Below are 21566 nucleotides of genomic sequence, written 5' to 3'. Positions count from 1 at the left end.
TTTACGTTTGAGAATATCTCAAATTTGGATAGGAATAAGGATAAATTAGAATTTATAAGTCTTATCACTATTAATTACCAATAATCACTTTCGTTTTCAAGATGACAAAGAGAGTCCTATCAAAAAAAGAAAAGAAAAGAAGATGACAAAGAGAGCATTTATAATCCGTCCTTGTCATTGGAGTTCTCACTCAAACGCTATACTATGTCATTTTTTGTATCTTGTTTGAGATTTCATAGGTGTTCTACTCCATAAAAAAATTAACAAAAAAAATTAAAAGAATGCAATCAGTTTTCTACTAAGACCATTGAAATAGACTTTCTTATTTATGTCACCCCTAACCTCATCAACTATAAGATTAATTTTTTGTGTCTATTGGCTATTGCTCACGCCCACACCATGGCTTTTTGATCAAATTATCAAGTTACTACTTTCTAGTCTCTTTCATCTAGAGCTTTTTTTTTTTTTCTTTTTTTTTTTTCAATTTATATAAAATAAGTGCACTAGAGCTTCATTGCATCCTATCACCTCTGCCATAATCTTGGATTAAGTTATATTAATCTACAAAATGGCCAGCTCTAGACTTTGCTTGTGATGTAAAGTGTATTATTATTCTGATTAGACAAGTGTATCAACTATAAAGCTACCATTAAAAATGAATCAAGAAAAATGGCCCTACATGGTTTGTCTTAAATCTTGTACTACTGTTCAAAGAATTGATAAGTTTATTCTTGTGGATGTATATTTGACAGGTTGTCCACCTAAATATGAGGCAGTTATAGTCTATAGATGATATAATAAAGCTTTTGGGGAAAAAAAATCTCAAAAAAATCTATGAAAAGCTAATTATCCTACAAGTTTATAGAAAGTGTTATATTGTATATAATTAAAAAGTTTTGAGCTGTTATATATTCGTTTAATTGAAATAGAACTCAATCTTCATCTACATAATTAAAAAAAAAAAAATTGATTAGTAATTTAGTTTGATAATAAAGAGTTATCATCAGGAGCGAACGTTATAGATTGAAACTCTCTAAAAAGATATTAAATTAGAACTCGTGTCATTACTTATTATGTTTAGTTTTCTCTTAAAAAATTCTAATTAAATTAAGTTTGATATTCTGTATAGTTTCTCATGTCTAACTTTACTTATATATATAAACTAATTTCATCTAAACGTTTTCGTGTACCACACACATGACACACTATATAAGTATAATTTAGCATTTTACAGGCGCAATTTTGGGAGGTGAACTACTTGAGACTTTGGAAACTTTGAAGCTATACCGTATTTATTTATTTATGGACTTGGCTACAAACTTGGTAGTAGTCAATGACTACAATTCTCATTAAAAAAATTAACATGACTAAGAATTTTAAAATTTTAATTATTACATTTCATATTCTTTATGTTTTTAACATGCATGTCAAATTTCATATCAATAGAGTGTTATTTACCATTCGATTTACAAACTTAATTTTTATACATAATTTTAGACTACAAAACTTTGAAATTGAAACATTTGATTTATATTATAGCTATTAATCTTTGATCTTTTAGAAATTTTGTAATCATAAAAAATATAAGAAGAAAATGTAATCCAATGGTGGATTTATCAAAATTCACATTCACATCCAATAAAAAAAAAAGGGGTAAACTACGTTTTTTGTCCCTGTTTTATACACCACCATATTTCAATTTGATTCCTAATATTTCAATTGTGTCAATTTGGTCATTAACCTTTTAGTACCATGTCAATTTAGTCAATGTTGTTATTTTTTGTATGAAAATTAATGACATGTCTAATGGCCAAAATAAAACATTAGCTTCCGTTGATGTGAGAATAAACTAAAATTTTATTTTGGCCGTTTTCCATGTCATCAATTTTCATCCAAAATATAATAGTAGGGATTAAATTGACACGAGATTGAAAAGTTAGGGACCAAATTGACTCAATTGAAAGGTTAGGGACCAAATTGAAATATAGTGTAAATGATAGGGATCAAATATATAGTTTACCCAAAAGAAATATTAAGTGAAATTATAATCATTAGCTACAACTTTATAGCCAAACTTTTCCCTTTAATTTTTTTGTTTAGTGGTCTAGTAAAAGATTACAAAGATATTCTAAGATCTTAATAGACAAAACAGGATTTAGGTTTTAAATTCAGTGATTAAGATTAGATGTATATGATGTGGTTGACAGGAGTCACGATTCCACTTGGATGATTGGTCTAGCTAGCTGTCTGGGATCATAATTGTTAACAATGATGGAATCTGAGAGAGCTCAATTATTATTTTAATTAATTTCTTTTTCTAGCTAGGATTTAGCTTTCTTAGTTTAGAGTAAAATTAACTATATATATATATATATATATATATTCAGATTGAAAGGCATGACACTCAATCAAAACTTCTTCCAATTCTTTGTAATTAGCGTTATTAATATATTACTGATTCAATAATTAGAAGACACTTGCAGGTTGGTGGGGCAGGCTTAAAATATTACACCCTAATAATTGTAACACTAATTGAGCCACATGAGCCAGTTGGTGTCAAAAGTGACAGCGGAACCAAAACTTAGCACCCAAGAGGGATTTTTTTTTTTTTTTACTTTGAAATCTATTTTTGTTTTTTTGCTTTGTTCTTTTTGATAAATGTTGCTTTGATTTTTATTTATTTTTAATTTATTTACTTGGGAAGCAAGGAATATTTTACATGAAGCTATATACTTATTCAAACATCTTTTGAATCATCAATTACGAAAGCAAAAACAAAGGGAATATGGTTTTTTTCGTTTTGGAGAATCAACATGGTCTTTGTTTGACCAAGAAACTTTTCATGTGTTTTGTTTTATTGTTGGCTTTCAACTTTCAATTGTTTGAAACCAACAGAAAGTATTTAGAGTCTAGAAGGTGGTTTTTTTTTTTGTTTTTTTTTATTATAATAAATTTTGGAGGAGTCTAGAAGTTTATAGAAGTCCACGATTTCTTAGCTTATAATTCAGAAAATTTACATGGAATATCCCAAAAATTACACTAACCTTCTTTGAAAATTCACCACATTACACTGGTTACTTCCCTATAGTTTCATATTAAACACTATAATCTCCTTTAAATTGAGAAAAAAAAAAAAGTATAGATTGGTGACCCTGGAGACACTAATTTCCGTTGCATGAACTGATTAACAAATTATCTTTTAACTTAAAAATGTTAATTAGAAATTGGTAAAACGTACAAGTTACTATTTGTATCTTTGAAAAAGTGTAATACTCAGAACAAAAATTATTGTACTAATCCTCAGAGGCTTTAATTATTTAAGGACTTGCATGGTGCAAGTTGGACTAGTCCAACTTATTTCCTTCAAAAGCATTGCTTGTCATCAAAGTTTTGAAGTTTTAGTTATTTTTCAGCTTGTTAAAAACTATATATATATATATATATATTTTTTTTTTTTCTAACTACGTTGCTTTCTCTTAGAGATAACATATAAAATATTTTTAGTATTAGAAAAGAAAAGCTGAAAATCTAGAAAACAAGGGTCCATAATTATTCCATTTGTGTGTAATTAGTAAATGATAAAAAAAATAATAGTGTCTAAATACTAATAACTTTTAATTGAAGATAGGTTAGCATCTAATTTGAAATAAGAAAGGAATTCAGTATAATAAAATGATCAACAATATTTTCCCACATTCAATCTAATTCTACGATAGCTAATGTCTAATCAGATGACTTTAATCCTAAATCAAGATCAGGTTACTCTACATTTGATTCCAAATGAAAAGGGTATATTTCCTTGTGAAACTTTAGTTTTTTCATATATCTAAAGGTGTATGGTGCTATGTAATTTAAAATTTCATTCCATTAAGTAATGAAAGATAATTTTAGAATCTTAAAAGGACAAGATCATCTCCATGGATTACATGACTATCACTTATTTGGGTGATATAATATATAGGTATGAAAAAAGTATCATTTGGTTATAAAAATCATGTTAACTAGAAAAGAATAATAATCTCTAACAGGATCATTTCTATGGATTATATGGCTATCACTGATTTGAGTGTTATACTATGGGTATGAAGTAGTATCATAGGTTATAAGAATCATGTTACCTTAAAAATAAGAATAATAATTTCTATGACCCTTGGTCATTAATTAAAACACACATAAAGTCTCTGAATTAGGGTTGTAGATATCTTTATAGTCCTTATAAAAGTAATTACTTACCCTAGCTATAGTTACCTCCCACCATCTTTCTTAGTTCTTACAGCCAGAAGATATTGACAATAATGCATGCAAATGGTGTCGTATACCATAAATACAAATCTAATAAATATAATGTCCCATACCTACTGTTTAAGGGTACCATATTCTTTTACGAAATTAACTAAGGGACCATGTTAATAAAAACTCATGGCTTATTATAGCCTCAAAAGTACAGCAACCGTTAACTAATCCATGTTTCTTGTCTGTCTCCAAGTCCTTTGTTTTTTGCCCAAACACAAATTATAAATCAAGGCCCATGTGAGTGCAAGCTTGCTTCCTATCATTTTTTGCATGACAACATGATTACATTCCCTTGAAAATGTAATCTCTTCCAGCACCATTCAATGGCAACAAATTTTCTACACGTGCATGTACAATATATCATGGGCCAGCTAGTCCCCTCTATTGTCAAGGTCATATTTTTTTTCTTCTAGATATGACAAGATTTTTCTTGAAACCGATATATTAGAGTAAAAATCATTCTATCTTATTACTTGACAAGTCAAATAATCATATTCTTCTAATCATACTACACAGTTTTACACATGCCCTATATTTTAACTGAAACCGTAATTTATGTAATGATTTTCAACATAAAAATTGTGACTTCAAGTCATGATTTCAGTTCAAAAATTGGATTGTGTGCAACAAATATTACCCTTAATATTTAATGATAATCTATATATATTAATAGCCAAAACTCAGAGAAAATCTAATTAGCATGTGTCCCATTTAATTTCTAATTTTATGCTAAGTGAATTATTGAGTGTAAAAATTGAATAGGATTTCAATTGGAGTCCAATTTTCCATCAAGTGTCCATTTATTTATTTTTTAAAATTTTTTTGTGGTAAGGGAATTATTGGGTGAAAAAAACCAAAGAGTCTAAATCTAATTAAATTCTAAATCATATATATATATATATATATATAATGAATACATATTTTAGAAATGTATAGTTTAAAAAAGTGTAAACTAATACTATGTGTAACTTAAATCTCTTCTAAAAAATAGTATAATTATGATTGTTTTTAATTATATCCGTATGAGCTACACAGTAATATAACTTAAAATATGTATGACGGCATGACTACACACATTCGAGCAAATAATACACAGATATTCGAAGAATTCTGAATACCCTAAAATTCCTAGATAAGGGTTGGGAATTTCAACATTGTGGTTCTAGACCGACATAATACAATACAAGTCATTGACGGCGTGATGGTAGAACCAGCGAAGCCACGTGGGAAGTCTGAGAAGGCAAAGAAGAGGCGCAAGAAAGAAAACACATTTGTACAGATCGACTCCAAACCAAAGTTTGAAACCTATGTGAGGACCCCACGCATGCTATTTGCCACCTCAGTTTGAGGTGATTGCCAGCTGTCATCTCCCCCACCATCAATCTTTACCATTATACCCCTCAGTGTTATCACCTATTTACAGCTCCTGCCCTTGCTTTGAACCTTGTCAATCATCATAATACATAGTAAACAAACCTAACTCTTTTATCATAAAGTCTTTTATAGCCCTACATGAATAAGCATGTTATATATATATTTTTGAGAGTTTTCACATGTTTGATGATTTGATCTACTATGCCATTGAATTAAAATATACTTTCTCAGTCAAAGTATTCTACTCTATATTTAAGTTTTCTATTTTATATTTTACCAATTATAAGTGTTTCACTTTATACTTTACTAACTATAACAAGTTATACCAAATGACAACTCTAGGATTTTTTTCTGGGGGGGTCAGTCAGTGGCGGTTTTAGAAATTTTTTTCAAGGTAGTCATTAAGAAACTCAAATTATACAAAATTTAATAAAAATAAAACTTCATATATTGACGAAAAAAAAAACATGCAAATACATAAAATTTTACATTTTACTTCTACGAATTTTTTTATTTTGAAATTGTTGCATGATAGTCTCTTATCAATGCTGTAAACTATGTTTCTTTCATAATTTTAGTTAAATAAAAATTTTCTTGGGTTTTTTCTTTTTGTTTGTAAGGACCTAATATATTATTAAGAGGACCAAAGTTTAAGGATAATGTTTGGTTACAAATTTAGTTGTAGCCTAATACTACAACTCTCACTAAACAAATTAACATGGTTACATATTTTGAAAATCTAGCCATTGAATTACATATTCTTTATGTTCTTAAAACACATGTCAAATTTCATGTCAATCAGATTTTATTTACTATTTGATCCATAAACTTATTTTTCATGAATAATTTTAGACTACAAAAACTCGAAATTTAAACATTTGATTGTTGATATAACTATTATTCTTTGATCTTTTTGAAATTTTGCAAATATGGAGGATATAAGAAGAAAATGTAATCCAATCGTGGATTTGTTAAAATTCACATCCAATAAATAAATAAATAAATAGATATATATATATATATATATATTGAGTGGAGTTGTTGCTTTAGTTTACAACCAAATTTGTTAGCAAACTTTGTCCAAAGTTTAATTATGTTGGGTTTAAAAAAATTTAGGGTGGTCAATTTTTTTTTAAAATAAAAAATAATATTTTTAAAAATTTATATATAATAATAATTTTTTCCAAGTCAGGGTGGTCCTGTGACCCCCTAGACCCATTGTGGAGCTGCCCATGGGGTCAACGGTTGCAGAGTTAGGAATTTGTCATGGGGGCGAATAAAAAATAAAATAAAAAAATAATTTTTTCTGTATGTATAACTTCCATATTCTATACAATAATCTAAAATAGTATTCTAAATACAATTTAGTATACAATACAATTATATTGTACAATAGTCTAAAAATGAGATCGGTACTAGAAAACAACTATTGAATGTATAAACAAATATAATTAAATAACTAATAAATTAATTATAATTGAATACATTTCTGTCAAATTAATAATAACTTATTATATTTATATGTAATATAAATAAGATAAAACAATATAATAAAGAAGAATAATAACACACCCAAGAGTAGGAGTAAATGTGAAACTAAGAGAAAAATAGTAACTAATATAAGTTTTTGTTTTTGAAGTGTATGAATTTTTAACCATACACGTGGTCACTCTCTTAGAATTGGAGCAAGTTCTAAAAGACTTCTTGGACTTGACAATCTATAGAGTATTTATCAAATTATTTGGTCAAACAGAAAGAAAAACTAAGAAAACATAGAAGGGAGAATGAGAGATAGAGAGAATGAGGAAATAATCACAGATGTAGATACAGATCTGTTGGTTGTAATAGTGATGTAATTTTTTTGTTGATGAACAAGAAAGGTACAGGAAAAAATAGCTTCATTTCACTGTCAATGGCAAAATAAATCAAAGTCTCGAAGAGAAGATTTATTTATTTTTAACAAATGAGCAAAATTTTGAAACATTTTTTTCTTTCTTATAAAATTAAATATTTTAAGAGTAGTGCTATTGTCACAATACTTTTACAAAAATTTCACAACAAAATCTAGGTGGCAAGTGTTTAAGGGTAGATAAAAAAATGATGTCAGTTGTGAGTCTAGATGAAAACTAACTACAACTTGCCACATAACCTTTATTGTGAAAGTAGCAGTAAGATGGTCATTTTCAAGCTTATTTTAGTTGGATTTAAACAAAATTTAGGGTCAAGATGTTCAAAATTTTATTTTAGGAGGTCAAAATAAAATTTTTTAAAAATTCTATACAAGTTTCATTTTATTATGTTAAAAAATGATACAATGTAATTTGTGGAGTATAAAGTAGTACACTTAGAGTGGAATAAAAGGTATTAATTAATTGGAAAATACTAGTATACACATCCTATTACACACTCTTTTACACATAATTGAAATGCACTGAAATTGTGACTTGAAATCGTGATTTTCACCCTGTAAATTGTGTTTAGTGCATTTCAAGTATGTATAAGAATGTGTGTAATAGGAGAAAGTATTTCATGTTTCGGTAATACCAACTCAACATTTGTTTTGGTATTTCTTACCCAATAAATGAGCAACACCTGTTTCAAAAAATCATATCAGACTACTTCAATAAATTAATCACAATCTTTTATACTATCAGGAAGATAAATTAATCATTTATTGGAGTAGTCTGATGTGGTTTTTTGAAACAGGTGTTACTCATTTATTGGATAGGAAATACTAAAACAGATGCTGAGTTGGTATTACCGAAACATGGTATACTTTCTCGTGTAATAGAGTGTGTATAATAAAAACTGCATTTAATTAATAGATAGAGGAGGGTAATGAAGATCATATGATTGACAAGGTGGCTAGAGTAAAAGAACAAGTGGGTGTGTATTGTTTACCAAAAAAAAAAGTGGGTGTGTATTTTGGTAATTAAATTGGAACCTGGGGGTTGGTTTGGTAGGAAGTATGTCTATATTTTGATGCCACGGTTAAGCTCATAATGCATTGATTTGGAGGGGACAATTGCTGGAATAGTTTCATTGAGGTCCACTTCAACTGGAGACCACAGTAGCTACGACAAAGACACAAAGAGTTTAGAGGGTAAGTGAGAAAAAGAGAGACAGATTCTCTTAGCTTCATCAAGTTTCTCTCTTGTACTTTGTGGTGGATCTCTAGCAATTTTATCTGTGAATATTGTTGTCAATTCTCTCTCTCTCTCTCTCTCTCTCTCTCTCTCTCTCTCTATATATATATATAAAGGTTACCTTTGAGTTTTTTAAGTATTTGATTTTTGCTCTTGCTTAGTTTGTTTGTTTTTGTTATAGGCTATATAGGTAACATAGTTGAATTAAGAAACGAGATGGGTTATTGGAAATCAAAAGTTCTTCCAAAGATCAAGAAGGTTTTCGAGAAAAATGGTACCAAGAAATCTGCTGCTGCTGCTGAGGCTTGCAAGTCCTTCGACAAGTCTAAGGTATGTTACTTAAAATCTACTTCTTCTATCTTCAAAAAAAAAAAAAAAAAAAAAAAACAAAAAACAAAAAACCTTTTTTGATGTTTTCATACATGCATATGTAAAGAATAGCTCAAAAAAAGGTTCTTACTATTGTTTGATATGTGTGTATTTGGTTTAGGAGCAAATTACTAAGGAGTTTGAAGAGAAGAAGACTGAGCTTCAACCTAAAGTGCTAGAAATATATGAGGCTTCCTCAGTAGAAGTCAAGGTCAGATTATACACCAACAACTAGAGGCAATAAATAGGTAAAAAAAAAATAGAAAGAGAGAGCTAACTAACTTCAAATTTTCACCTCAAACAGACTTTGGTTAAGGAACCTAAGGAGCCAGGCTTGAAGAAGCACTCAGTTGCAGTTCACAAGTTCATAGAAGAGCTGGTGAAAATTGGTATGGATTTTTTTTTTTTAATTTACAGATTATTATAGAAGCATAAAATGATAAGAAATAAGAAATTTTATCATTTAACTATAATATTTTGACACTGTCACACTTAACTCAAGGCCATATGCTATGATAATTAATACGCTTAAAAAAAAAAAAAAAAAAAAAAAAAAACTACAACTTATACCAGAAGTTCAAATTGTTAGAAAAATTATGAATTTTACTATTTAACCGTTTAGCACTCTTACCAACAAGTGGGTCCAATATAATTTTTTTGTTATGTTACTGTCTTTAGTAACTTTTTATGGCTTGTATTTTACTTTTTCATGATTAACTATCGTTTAATCTTCTTTATTTTTCCTGTTCACCATGTTATATATTCACAGAGTTTCCAGGATCAAAACCAGTATCTGAAGCATCTTCAAAGTATGGTCCAGCATTGATTCCAGGCCCAGTTTTCTTTGTTTTTGAAAAGGTTTCAACTTTCGTCGTCACAGAAGAGAAAGTCGAGCCAACCCCAGAAGCAGCAACAACAGCAACTGAAAAAGAGAGGGAGATAGTACTTGTTGAAGAAGAGAAGAAAGAAGAGGTGGTGGAGAAAATAGAAGAAGAGAAAAAAGAAGTGGTGGTGGAGGCTGAGAAAGCTGAACCAACACCAACACCAACTGAGCCTGAAGCAAAGGTAGAGGAAGCTGCAGAACCAGCAAAGCCTTGATAAAATCAAGTACAGGAACTCTCTTATTAAAGTGAACTTTGTGTGAAAGTTTATAAAAGTGAAATATTGATTTGTTATTCTTTCATCTCCTCCATCCTCTTCTTGTAAGAGCTCTTGGATTTGTTTTATTATGGGTTTTTTTAAAAAAACTTTTTCAAAGCTTTTTATTTATGTTTTAAGTGTACAAATTTTGTGAATTAATTGTATCATTTACAAAATAGTGAAGTGATGTAATTAAAAAAACAATGCTCTCATAAGGAGTTATTTGTTTGGATTTATCTCTCTCTCTCTCATAAGGATTTTTTTTTTTTTTTAATGTTTTTGCTAATGTAAAAAAAAAAAAATTACCTCCAAATTTATATATACTTCTAATCACATGACTTTAAAAAAAAAATAATAATAATATACGTAAATAGTTTTATAAATTGTCACGTATTGAGTTAAAAATGATTTTTACTGTAAAACCATAAATATTTGGTGACAATTTTTCACAAATATGATTTATTTGAGTAACATTTATTATTATTAGAATAATGCTATAAATACAAACTATTTTACAAAAAATTTTACAAACTACTGATGTGGTAAGTGATTATTTGTAAATGAAAAAGTAATATTAATGGTGGGACTAAGTGAAAATCGATAAGAGGTTGGCTACATTAACATTTTGTAAAAATATTGTAAAATAATTTGTGACGGTAGCATTACTCTTATTATTATATTTTTTAATATTAGAAATAAATTCGTTAAATTTCCAAAGGTAAATCTAGGGTACATCCACTTGATCCATTTTCATCAACTACAATTTTGTAATTATGCTTCTCTGGTGAAAATTTTCCTTTGGAATAGTGATCCAAAATAGTTTCAACATTTGATTTCAGTCTAAGATTCTAGCTCTAGAGTAGGAGGAAAATTTAAGTATTCTCTTAAAAGTGCTTGATAATTACGCATAGGTCTTAAAAGAGGAAAATATTTTTACAACGTTGTAGTATTTTAGTATTTTAGGAGCTGTTTGGTAACATTGTTCTAGAAATGTTATTTATATTTTTTGAAAAAACGTGTGAGTAAAAAAAATAAAAATACATATACTATTATTTAAAAATTAAAAATATATGTTTAAATATACGTACCAAATTTACCCTTAACTTTAGTGGTTTTAGCATCTAGAAAACAAACGGAAGTGGAGAATAACATGACGTTTGGTGTGAGACGTAAAAGTTGGCCAAAACTATGTGCAAATGTGTGGGGTTTCAATGCATGCAATTCCCGCTTTATAAGGGTGACATGACTTTTCCTTTTTTCTTTTTTGGGTGAAGTGATATGATATATAATAATTAATTATGTGTGTTTGTTTTTAGTTGATGAACAATAAATCATCTAAATTAACCAACCACACCATTTTTAAATATATTATGCAATCAAAAGTAAATATAAATAATTACTTCAATCATCATTTAATAGGTTAAAGTAAATTTTCACCAACTTAATTTGGAGTAAAATTTAGTTTATTCATATTCTCTCTCTTAAAGAACGAAATATTAAAAAAAAAATTCATGATTTGACTTTTTTTTGGCTTTTCAATATATGACAACAAAGCAAACACTAGACAAATATGACAAGTGTTCCTTCCTACAACAAAGCAAACACAAAGACAATTCATACAAAATAAAAAACAAATAAGGAATTTTATTTATAGAAATAAAGAAATAAATTGTTTGCCTCACTTCCAAGCATAACCCTAGTATTACCTTTAGCTATGGTAATTTTTATTTTATTTTATGTTTTATTATTTTTTAATACCGTAATTAACTACAAAGACATTGGAGGGGAAAAGACTAGCTTATATTAATTAGAGACCTCTATTAAGTCATAGTGAAATTTATGTCCAACGCATTGTGGACAAGTACAACAGCCAACTTGCCGCCATATCCAACAAAAAGAGTTTCCTAATAGATAAAATCGAAGTGCTAAGCAATTAAAGTTTATTAATTTATTTTTTTTAATACGAAACAAGCAATCAAAGTCTTGAAACTTATATTAATATCAACTTTTAAAACTACTTTGTGCCTAAAGTAACGACAATTTCCAATCGAAAAATATGTCGACAGCTCATTTTATCAATAAAGAAAGTATATGGTCAAGACGTACTCATTTGGGCCCTATTTGATAATTTAAAAATACTATAAATTAAAATGGCATGATTTCAAACACTGTTGTACTTGCTAACATGACAAACATCTATCTATTTATTTCGTGTAAGAATATGCATGTTATTTTCCATGTAATTGGGTTTTTTCAGACCAGGGAAGACTCATAGGTTCATCTACTTGTTACATTTTTCATTATTAATTAATGAATGTGTAATTTTCTATATGGTCAAGAATTACACATTCATTAATTTTTTTTTTCCTTTCAAAAAAAAAAATTAATGAATGTGTAATTCTCATTATACTCATCACTCTCTAATAAAAGCCTAATCATTGTAGGATTTCAAGTTAGGGCTTAATATAATATACTAAAATACTACTTAAATATATCAAAAACTTAATCATAATAAATTGAGTTCAATTATATTATTTTAATATTTAAAATTTTGTATTATTTAGAATTTCCACTCACATACGAATATTCAACAATACAATTTAAATTCAAATTACACATGAATTTTGGCTCATGGCCATGGTACTCATTGAATGACGAATGCTAATTATGGGCCCAGAGTGAGGAAAAAGATATCATATATTTAGTATATTTAGCCACTCTCTCACGTAATGGTGAACCTTGCAAGTTGGCTTAAGCGGAGAGTAATTTTCTTTGGTTTAATTACCTTTTGTTTCCTAACCTTTCAAATATGTGATTTTATATTTAGTCTTTAACCCTTTTTTTTTTTTGGTCAAAATAGTCATTGTTGTTAAATAGTGGATGAAAAAAATCTGACATTATAATTGTTAAGATTAAAATAATAATTTTTATGCCACCTAGAATGCAATTTGGGATGCTTATGTGTCCTTTTCAATGCAAGGCTTCGTTTATTTTTATGAAAAACCTTTTGTGAAGACAGGTTTTTGTGTGTTTTTTTTTTTTTTTTTGATAGTCTTAGAAAAAAAATGGGTTAAATGAAAATTATTTCTTAACTTATCTTTTTAAGATTTGCATGAGTTAGAGTTGTTTTTCACTTAAATTTTCTAAAAAATAACTCTATCTCACGCCAAGTTAAATAAGGAAACTGTAGAAATAGTTTTTCAAATTATTTTAAGGTTGCTACCAAGTATAATTAGAAAATAAGATAATTATCTAGAAAATAATTTTTAGAGAAATGATTCATATTCCAAAAAAAAATGTTATTGTAAAAACAAATAGAACGATAGATTTAGAGTAATGCCAAAGACAACAATTTTCATAACAGTTAATTTAACAAGTTTTTAGTGGTTCTTGTCTAAGCTCATCACTGACATTATTTGTTTATCTAGCAAAAACAACTTACAACCTTGATAATTATGAAATTATTTGTGCCTATATACTTATAGACATTTTTTTTTCCTGTATAACCAAAATTAACTACATTGGAAAATGCTGGAATTACAAACTTTTTTACAATTTTTATTTTACAAATTGCTAATGTAGTCAGTGATTATTTGTAAGTGAAAAAGTTATGTCAATGGTGGGTCCAAATGAGAACCAATAAAAATTTGTCACAATAACAATTTGTAAAAATGTTGTAAAATAGTTTGTGATTATAACATTCAATTAGATTGGGCTTGCACACAATTGGAAACCTCAAGCCTTATCCAAACACATAGTTGGATTGGGCTTTCACTGTCCGCCTTTTGAACTTCAAACGAATAGTGTCATATGACTCATATCCATGGTTTTAAAAACCGGACCAAACCATCTGATATGGTAAAAACCGAAAACCAAACTCAATTCCGGTTATTTGATTGTTCCGGTTTTTAAAACCATGGTTGTATCAGAATAGTTAGTAGATAACAACATTTTAGCATCCTAAGAATGGTGTTGTATTCACTCCTTCAGGCCTCATTCTTCTCTGCTTAGTTCTCCACCACCAAGCCAAACCTGCATTCTCTCTCAATAAATAAAATGACCAAAACACCCTTCCTCTCACTCTGTCATTCTTGAAATGCATTTAAGTGAGTTAATGCTTTTTTTGGGTTGAGATCTCGAATTTTAGCTATTGCAATGGAATAACAAAATGTACACACAGTGCTATACAAGACACATCATCACTGACATAATTGTAAGTGATAGGTAAAAAAGTATTGTCAATGATGAGTCTAGATGAGAATCGATATATGCTTGCCACATCAATAACATTAAAAGAGTTGTCAAATTTTGTGCATATGTAGCATTCTCTTCACTTCTTCTTCTTCTTCTTCTTCTTCTTCTTCTTCTCTCTCTCTCTCTCTCTCTCTCTCTCTCTCTCACATAAAAAATAATTCAATGGTTAGGGGAAGGAATTTGAACCTCACATGTCTTCATTAAAAATTCAAGGAGATAGCACAAGTTAGCATGTTTTATACTAGTGTTGAAACTAGCATGAAAAGGCAAACTTTTTGAACCTGATGTTAGGGTACATGAGGAAATTTTAAGAAAAATCTAATGTTTCTATTATACTATTAGGTTGTTGATTATAAAAAAAAAGTACTGTTGAGTATAAAATTTGTCTATTCGCATATATTGTTAGAGGGAAAATCTATCCCACGGCCAAGTCTTAAAAGATTATTGAGTATAAAATTTGTCTATTCACATATATTGTTAGAGGGAAAATCTATCCCACAGGCCACGGCCAAGTCTTAAGAGATTATTGAGTATAAAATTTGCCTATTCACATATATTGTTAGCGGGAAAATCTATCCCACGGCCAAGTCTTAAAAGTACAACCATAATTTTTCTAATTGGCCAAAGTTTCCAAAAATTGGACCAAACTTTAGAAATGAAATCTACTCGAAGACAAAACAAGTAACATAATCTACAGCATTTATCATTTCAGACTTTGGGAAAATTCTAAAACCATGGGTCCATGACAACTAGGTTGGAATTGGTTATGTGATGGATTGGCCGAGAGTAATTCTTCCAGAGACATCAAATTTGATTTCCATTCTGCAAGATCGGATTGAATTTTCTCAAAAAGAAGTTTATAATTTGATCCTACATATTGACACAGAAACAGTAATATATTTTCTCGCGGTCAACAGATAAGATAAATCTAGTCATCATCCTCAGGATCAAAATCCTTAATCTTCACATCACCGTCTTCTCCGTACTGAATGCAGTTGTCAATTTGAGCCAGCACATATTGTATACTGCAAAAGACAAGTCAACATTTACCCTCTAATTATATGAAAAATCGGAATTATGTCATCTTTGTAACTAAATTTGCTTGAAAATATTTCATGACTTCAAAAGTAAACAAACCAGCCAAGATAAATATGGAAGTCTACGAACAAAAGAAACACTAATAAGAACATATATAGTACACTTTCTCTACCACCAGTTGAAGCCTGAAGCTTCATCATATGATCTTTTACCAACTGTGCAGCAGCTGAAGAAAAAAATCATTTGCGAAAAAAATCATTTGCAACTAAGATTTATTTTTAATAAATCTTAGTTGCAAATGATTTTTTTCTTCATTGCAAATAATTAGCTATAGTTCTGACAAATGTATTATTGGTTTTGAGAGGGTTTCAACGCTAAAATCCTAAGTGCAGACCCCCAAAAGAAATGGCAACGTATGGTGTCTGGCAAGTGACAAAATGTAGTATGGCAGAAATTTTGGTTTACAAATACAGGCTTAGGTTTCGAGAAACAACAAATCAAATAAAACCAATTCAAAATTTATTTCACTGTCTTGGAATTGGTTAAAACCAAACTAAACCAGTTCTCTTGTTTCCAAACACCCTGCAAGAACCTTGACGGCACTAGAAAAGATAGCCTCATGTAGGTCTTGACTCTTGAAGGGTAAAGGGTCACAACAATCCGACCAATAAATAATAGGCCAAAAGGGTAATGTTCGATTCAGCCTAAGTATTTTTTTTGTAGGTATTATTGATTCCCTAGTTTCACTTGTCTTCTCCAGTTCTTTAAACCTTGATCTTTTTTCTTTCTTTTCACTCTTATTTTATCCATTCTTTGTTGTGACTTCAGAGGTTCAACCATCTGTCTTCCTTCCTAGGCTGATTTATCACCAAACTTAACAAATAAGATGAGCAAAACCTGTTCTTATACTGAGATATTTTAGTCTTCGGACATTATCCTAAACCTATTCCCAATGTTACAGAAATAAAAAAATATATTAAGTAGAACGCAACCTATTAAAGGCATCAATTTGATGCCAACACAGGCCACTCCACCACTCTTCTGTAGTAGAACAAATAAGAAAACTTATGCTACACCATATTCAGTCAAGAAGACAGCAAAAACTATAAGAATCATAGTCCCAAAATTTAAATCTAAATGCCATCTGAAATTATTAACTACATTTCACTGTCAGCCTAAGTTTTTTTATTCAAATGATAAATCCCAAGGCAAATAAACCTTTGGACTAAAATAATCAAAAACTTTAAAACACATTTCATAAGTCCAGATCCAAGGAATTTTTTTAATAGGTTAAAACTACAAAAGCTAAGTTTGCAAGCACAACATAATACTGTCAATGAGAGAGAGAGAGAGAGAGAGAGAGAATACCTGCTCTCCTTCCTCAGGTCAAGGGGCACAAAACTCACCATGCTAAACCCATCCACCTAACACAACAAAAATTATATAATAGTTTCAAAAAATCCAGCCAATCCCCATTTGCAGGTCAAAAAAAGTGAGACCAAGAGCAATTTTGCAGCTTGAAAAATGAAAATAATCTTGTACAACCAATGAAGGCCAATAATTACTACAAATCACATAACCATGCACAATTACAACGCTTCAACCAAAAAATACTTACTAACAGAATAATTAATTCCTTATAAGCTCTCAGGTAAATGTACAATCTAAGATGATGCAGCTTATGTTATATCAGATTACGTAGTCTCCCAAATGAGAGTAAAATATTGATACAGATCATACAACCAGAACAGTAAATCAACCCATCTACAATACCCTGATACAGGAGAAGCTAACTAAGAAAACAGACCACTCACGAAAGAGCATCTCTTCCAAGAAACTTAATCATGCACCTCTAAAAAATAAAGATGTTTCCTAGCCTTTAGCTAAACTGACACCTCCTCCCCCTTATAAATGCTAGGTAGAGGGTGAGGTTGTGGGTTCAAGACTCATTGGGTGCATGTGTAACTTACCAATTAGAGTAAATGGAGATGCTTCCTACGACATATTTCATACAACATAAGCAAAAAGTGGTCAGGGACAGCCATAATGTGCAGTTGGAAAGTAATTAAAATAAAGATATCCTTAAAACACCAAAAAAGTTTACATTGATATCAAGATCACTCCGAAAGAAATGCATAGTAGATCAACATCGATTATATGTGACCACAATACTGACAAGTAGTTTCCAGCAGAGGCAATGTGTTAAAATTATAAGTAGTTTAGTTACTCACTAGTTCAATCAAAGATTTATTCAGTTTAGCAAATTGAGGAGCCATGCGTTGATTCAACTCTGATAACAAAAACTGAGGCTCTGGATCCAGAAAACTGAGAGCAGTAAAAGTACAAAACATATTAGATTGTTAAATTTAATAAAAACGGTGTATGCCATACAAGTTATATAAAGTAGTAATAAAAGAGCTCACTCTTCAACATCCCTTTTGTTAGTCACAAGGTCCATTTTGGAGAGGATATTAACATGGGGCAATTCAAGTTGGATCATTGCAGAAAGTGATGCCATGCAACCACTAATGAACTTGGTAACATCTGTCATGAACTAATTTAATCAAATATTAAAACCATTAGTTTTAATCAAGGGACAGTTCATGATAGTATTAAAATACAGAACAAGCCAAAGCAAGAAAAGAAGTAACCAATTTCATACAAACCTGTGAATCAAGCAAGTATACACCACAAACATTAAAATTTTTACGCTTCAAATGTTCCACAAAATTCCGCAGCACTGGCACATGTGAAAAGAGTTCTATCTGGCCTGAATATATATCTTAAGGTTAGGATACATAATTATATTTTTGCAGTTATGAAACAGGCAGTTGAAGATACAAGCTCAAAATATCCACTCTATATCACATCAAAGGGCTAAAATATGAGTGGTAATGCTGAATCTTTTTTATTTAATTGATAAGCCCAATGGTTCTTCAACCCAAGACCTCACCTCCTACCTAGAATTCATAGGGGGAGAGGTGCCAACTGAACTATAGCTCATTGGAAATGCAGAATCCAATTTTTCATCAGCAGAACAGCTAGGAACATCTTCTGTCTGGAAAAGGAAGGATATGCTCTATGAACTCATTTAACAATTTGGAATTTAGTCCCTTTATGTTTGATGTGGATTTTGTGGAAGGAACGGAATCACCATGCTTTTGAAGATTTAAGTTCAGTGAGTCAATTACAAAAATTGTTGATTAGAACTTCCATGCATGAGGTTTTACCAATAGCAATTCTAATGTTGATTTTGAAGAGTCAATACTTCTGCACATGATTACTTATTCTTTGTAATTTTTTAGACTTCTTTATGTTCTTCGCACATGAAATAGTTTTTTTTTTTTTTTTTTTTCAATAAAATATTTCTACTTATAAAATAAAATGAACTCATTGAGACATTTGTCCATTACAATTTAGTTGGTTTCATTCAAGGCTCATGTTGCTTGTCTTTTTCTTCTTACATTTTTTCCAATCCCCTTTCTACCTTTCTCTAGTTTTTAAAAGTAAAAGTTCCAGTCACCCTTATAGTAGATGAAAATTTATGAGATAGAGCGAGAGAGTTCTTCCCCCTTTTTTCTCTTAGTGAAGCCAAGAGACTTTACTAATCAAGTTAACGGGGACCTCCAAAGTTTCCCTTTTTATAATTTTTACTAAGGGAAGATTGGGATGGGACCTCAGATGTTCATTACTACAAGGTGCTCATTTGCAGAATAGTGAACATGAAAGGAACAAAGGCAATCCTGTCAACTCTCTAAAATATTCAAGAATGATTCCTGGGACACTAGAGCTTATGTCACAATATTTTTTCATTTCACAAAAAAAAATTACTGGATAGATTAATACAATTCACACACCTATATGGAATTGAACACATAACCTTATGCTCCAATCCATATTTCTGGGGTGAGGAAATGCCACTAGATCCAAAGACCACTAGCCCTCTTTCTTCTTACATTTCTTTTTTTACCAGGAGAAAATACTGTTTAAAAAACAAAAAATAAAATTAAAACTAGAACAATATCTTAGGTATTCACTGCTTTTGTGTTCATGCATTTTCCATGGTCATGAGACATATCCATAAATTGTCAACTTATGGAAACAAGCCACAACAAGTAGTTTGCCATAAAGTAAATTCAAAATCATGATAAATATAAACATATATACAAACAAGCATACAACTAGACAAGTAGGGATACCTGGGCAGTCAAAAACCAAGTAGTCATCATCCAAATAGTTGTCCAATCCTTCTGTCAACCAATCATCAAGATTATCTTCGAGGTGTCTAAAAATGGAAATTAAGGCCATTCATTTTGCAGCAAGATAATCATTCAAGGTAGCCAACACAAGCATGCTTACAGCTTAACTAGTAAAAACATTCAAGGTCCTTATGGACTTAAACATAGACAATAATCACAAGTAAATACACATAGCAAAAGCATACAAGAAAGGTGAAGAAAAAATTTCTACAAATTTAATAAAGGATACTCCATGCAGTACATAAGGCCCCCATTGGGACCCAACCCAAGTTCCTCCATGACATCATCCAAGTTAATAAGTTCCCTTATATCTGCAATCAAGAGGGGGAAAAAAAGCCAACAACACATCATTTCCAATTTTTAAATGGCAAGTTTTTTAACACTTAGTCTAGAATCTACGATCTCAACCTCCATTCAATTATTATGGAAGGAGGAAATGTCCATTGAGCTAAAGCTCATTGGTAACCCATCATTTCCAATCCAACAAATAAGATATAATATATATATTTTTTTTAAATGACGTAAGAGAACTTCACTTTGTTAATCACACTCTTACCGGCAACTAACCCCACCCACCAGAACTAGTTACAGTGTAATCCAGGGCTTTTCACCCCTGACGGGCTAAACAATTTATCCAATGACATAAGAGAACTTACAATCAAATTCTTACTAGTAACTAACCCCACCCGCTACAACTAGTTACCGCGTAATCCCTTACGCGCTAAACAGTTTATCCTGAAATAATCATATATAACTAATTAACAAGATAGAGCTTAAAAAAAACCAACAACCCCAACTAACTCACCCATTGCAACAGGATAGTCGAAATTCTCAGCAGCAGGATCCAAGTTCACAATATGTATCGACCGTTGCATGGTTTCACAATGTCGGTACAAACTAGAACAATAAGTTGACTGAGTGTATATATAAATAAAAGTGTAAACAGTTAGTCCAACCATATTTAAAAATAATAAGAAGCAACATATATAGAAATAGAATTTAGATTAGACTGTGACAATAAAATATTTACCTTGCCACTGCCAGCAGGGCCAATAACAAGCTGTGCATACCCCATTATAAAAACGAGTGTTTTGTGTAGATTCCGGCCGACTAGCTGCGGCGGCGTGGCTGAGTGAGTCACTCTCTCGGTCTCTCACAATCTCAACTCCTGACTATCTCTTCTGAATTTGGTTTGTTAACTCTTAGTTGATTCTTAAAAAAAAAAAAAAAACTCTCAGTTAAAGGCTAATAGGTTTTTAATTTTTAAAATTTTTGTTCTTATTAAGTTTTTGGGGTTGGGAAGTTGGGCTGGGCTGTCTGGGTTAGTGGGCTGATAATCTTGAAGAGGACGGATCTAAGGATTTGGAAGAGATTATATCTAATAAAAAAATGCCAATAGGAGACTTGGCTCAATTGGTAAGGTTTGGATGTTTTGTTTAACCCACTTAGGTTTGAGTCTCGTTGCCAGTAAAAGTCCGTTGGTGGGCATCTACACGAGTTGGCTATAACAAAGTCCAACTCTAGCACCCTACTCGGGGCTGACGTAACCTAACAAATCCCTTTTTTACTTAACCAAAAAAAAAAAAAAAATTTGAGGCTGTGGCAGCCCAACTAAAGTGCTAGAAATATATGAGGCTTCCTCAGTAGAAATCAAGATCAGGGTCAGATAAGATTATACACAAACAACTTGAGG

General features: G+C 30.3%; 2 protein-coding genes across 4 annotated transcripts; one reads left to right on the top strand and one right to left on the bottom strand.

The window, feature by feature from the left end:
- The first annotated feature begins 8677 nt into the window (after nucleotides 1-8677).
- LOC115967613 (plasma membrane-associated cation-binding protein 1) lies at nucleotides 8678-10448 on the top strand. Of its 3 annotated transcripts, none has more exons than XM_031086749.1 (5): nucleotides 8678-8770; nucleotides 8995-9143; nucleotides 9304-9393; nucleotides 9487-9571; nucleotides 9952-10448. In XM_031086749.1, exons 2-5 carry the CDS (start codon nucleotides 9030-9032, stop codon nucleotides 10278-10280), a joined length of 618 nt encoding a protein of 205 aa, XP_030942609.1. In that variant the 5' UTR covers nucleotides 8678-8770; nucleotides 8995-9029; the 3' UTR covers nucleotides 10281-10448. The 3 variants fall into 3 exon arrangements, with proteins under 3 accessions (XP_030942609.1, XP_030942611.1, XP_030942610.1); XM_031086751.1 differs by lacking the exon at nucleotides 8678-8770 and adding an exon at nucleotides 8807-8833; XM_031086750.1 differs by lacking the exon at nucleotides 8678-8770 and adding an exon at nucleotides 8829-8865.
- Nucleotides 10449-15376: 4928 nt separating this feature from the next.
- LOC115967725 (GPN-loop GTPase 3-like) lies at nucleotides 15377-21089 on the bottom strand. The gene is made up of 9 exons (XM_031086855.1): nucleotides 20904-21089; nucleotides 20679-20787; nucleotides 20103-20184; nucleotides 19814-19899; nucleotides 18281-18384; nucleotides 18038-18168; nucleotides 17846-17939; nucleotides 16983-17038; nucleotides 15377-15601 (listed from the first exon to the last, which is right to left on the bottom strand). Exons 1-9 carry the CDS (start codon nucleotides 20946-20948, stop codon nucleotides 15505-15507), a joined length of 804 nt encoding a protein of 267 aa, XP_030942715.1. The 5' UTR covers nucleotides 20949-21089; the 3' UTR covers nucleotides 15377-15504.
- Between the last annotated feature and the right edge of the window lie 477 nt (nucleotides 21090-21566).

Source organism: Quercus lobata, chromosome 11 (assembly GCF_001633185.2).
Source record: "Quercus lobata isolate SW786 chromosome 11, ValleyOak3.0 Primary Assembly, whole genome shotgun sequence".
NCBI classification, from domain to species: Eukaryota; Viridiplantae; Streptophyta; class Magnoliopsida; order Fagales; family Fagaceae; genus Quercus; species Quercus lobata.
Note: the sequence above shows the minus strand (reverse complement) of the source record. Positions and strands in the feature narration are given on the sequence as shown.

Coding starts and splice junctions, on each gene's coding strand:
- LOC115967613 (XM_031086749.1), top strand. CDS start 9,030: ATGGGTTATTGGAAATCAAAAGTTCTTCCAAAGATCAAGAAGGTTTTC. Junction 9,144..9,303: donor AGTCCTTCGACAAGTCTAAG/GTATGTTACTTA, acceptor TATTTGGTTTAG/GAGCAAATTACTAAGGAGTT. Junction 9,572..9,951: donor AGAAGAGCTGGTGAAAATTG/GTATGGATTTTT, acceptor ATATATTCACAG/AGTTTCCAGGATCAAAACCA.
- LOC115967725 (XM_031086855.1), bottom strand. CDS start 20,948: ATGGGGTATGCACAGCTTGTTATTGGCCCTGCTGGCAGTGGCAAG. Junction 18,385..19,813: donor CTTGGTTTTTGACTGCCCAG/GTATCCCTACTT, acceptor ATATATATTCAG/GCCAGATAGAACTCTTTTCA. Junction 17,940..18,037: donor AACAAAAGGGATGTTGAAGA/GTGAGCTCTTTT, acceptor TACTGCTCTCAG/TTTTCTGGATCCAGAGCCTC.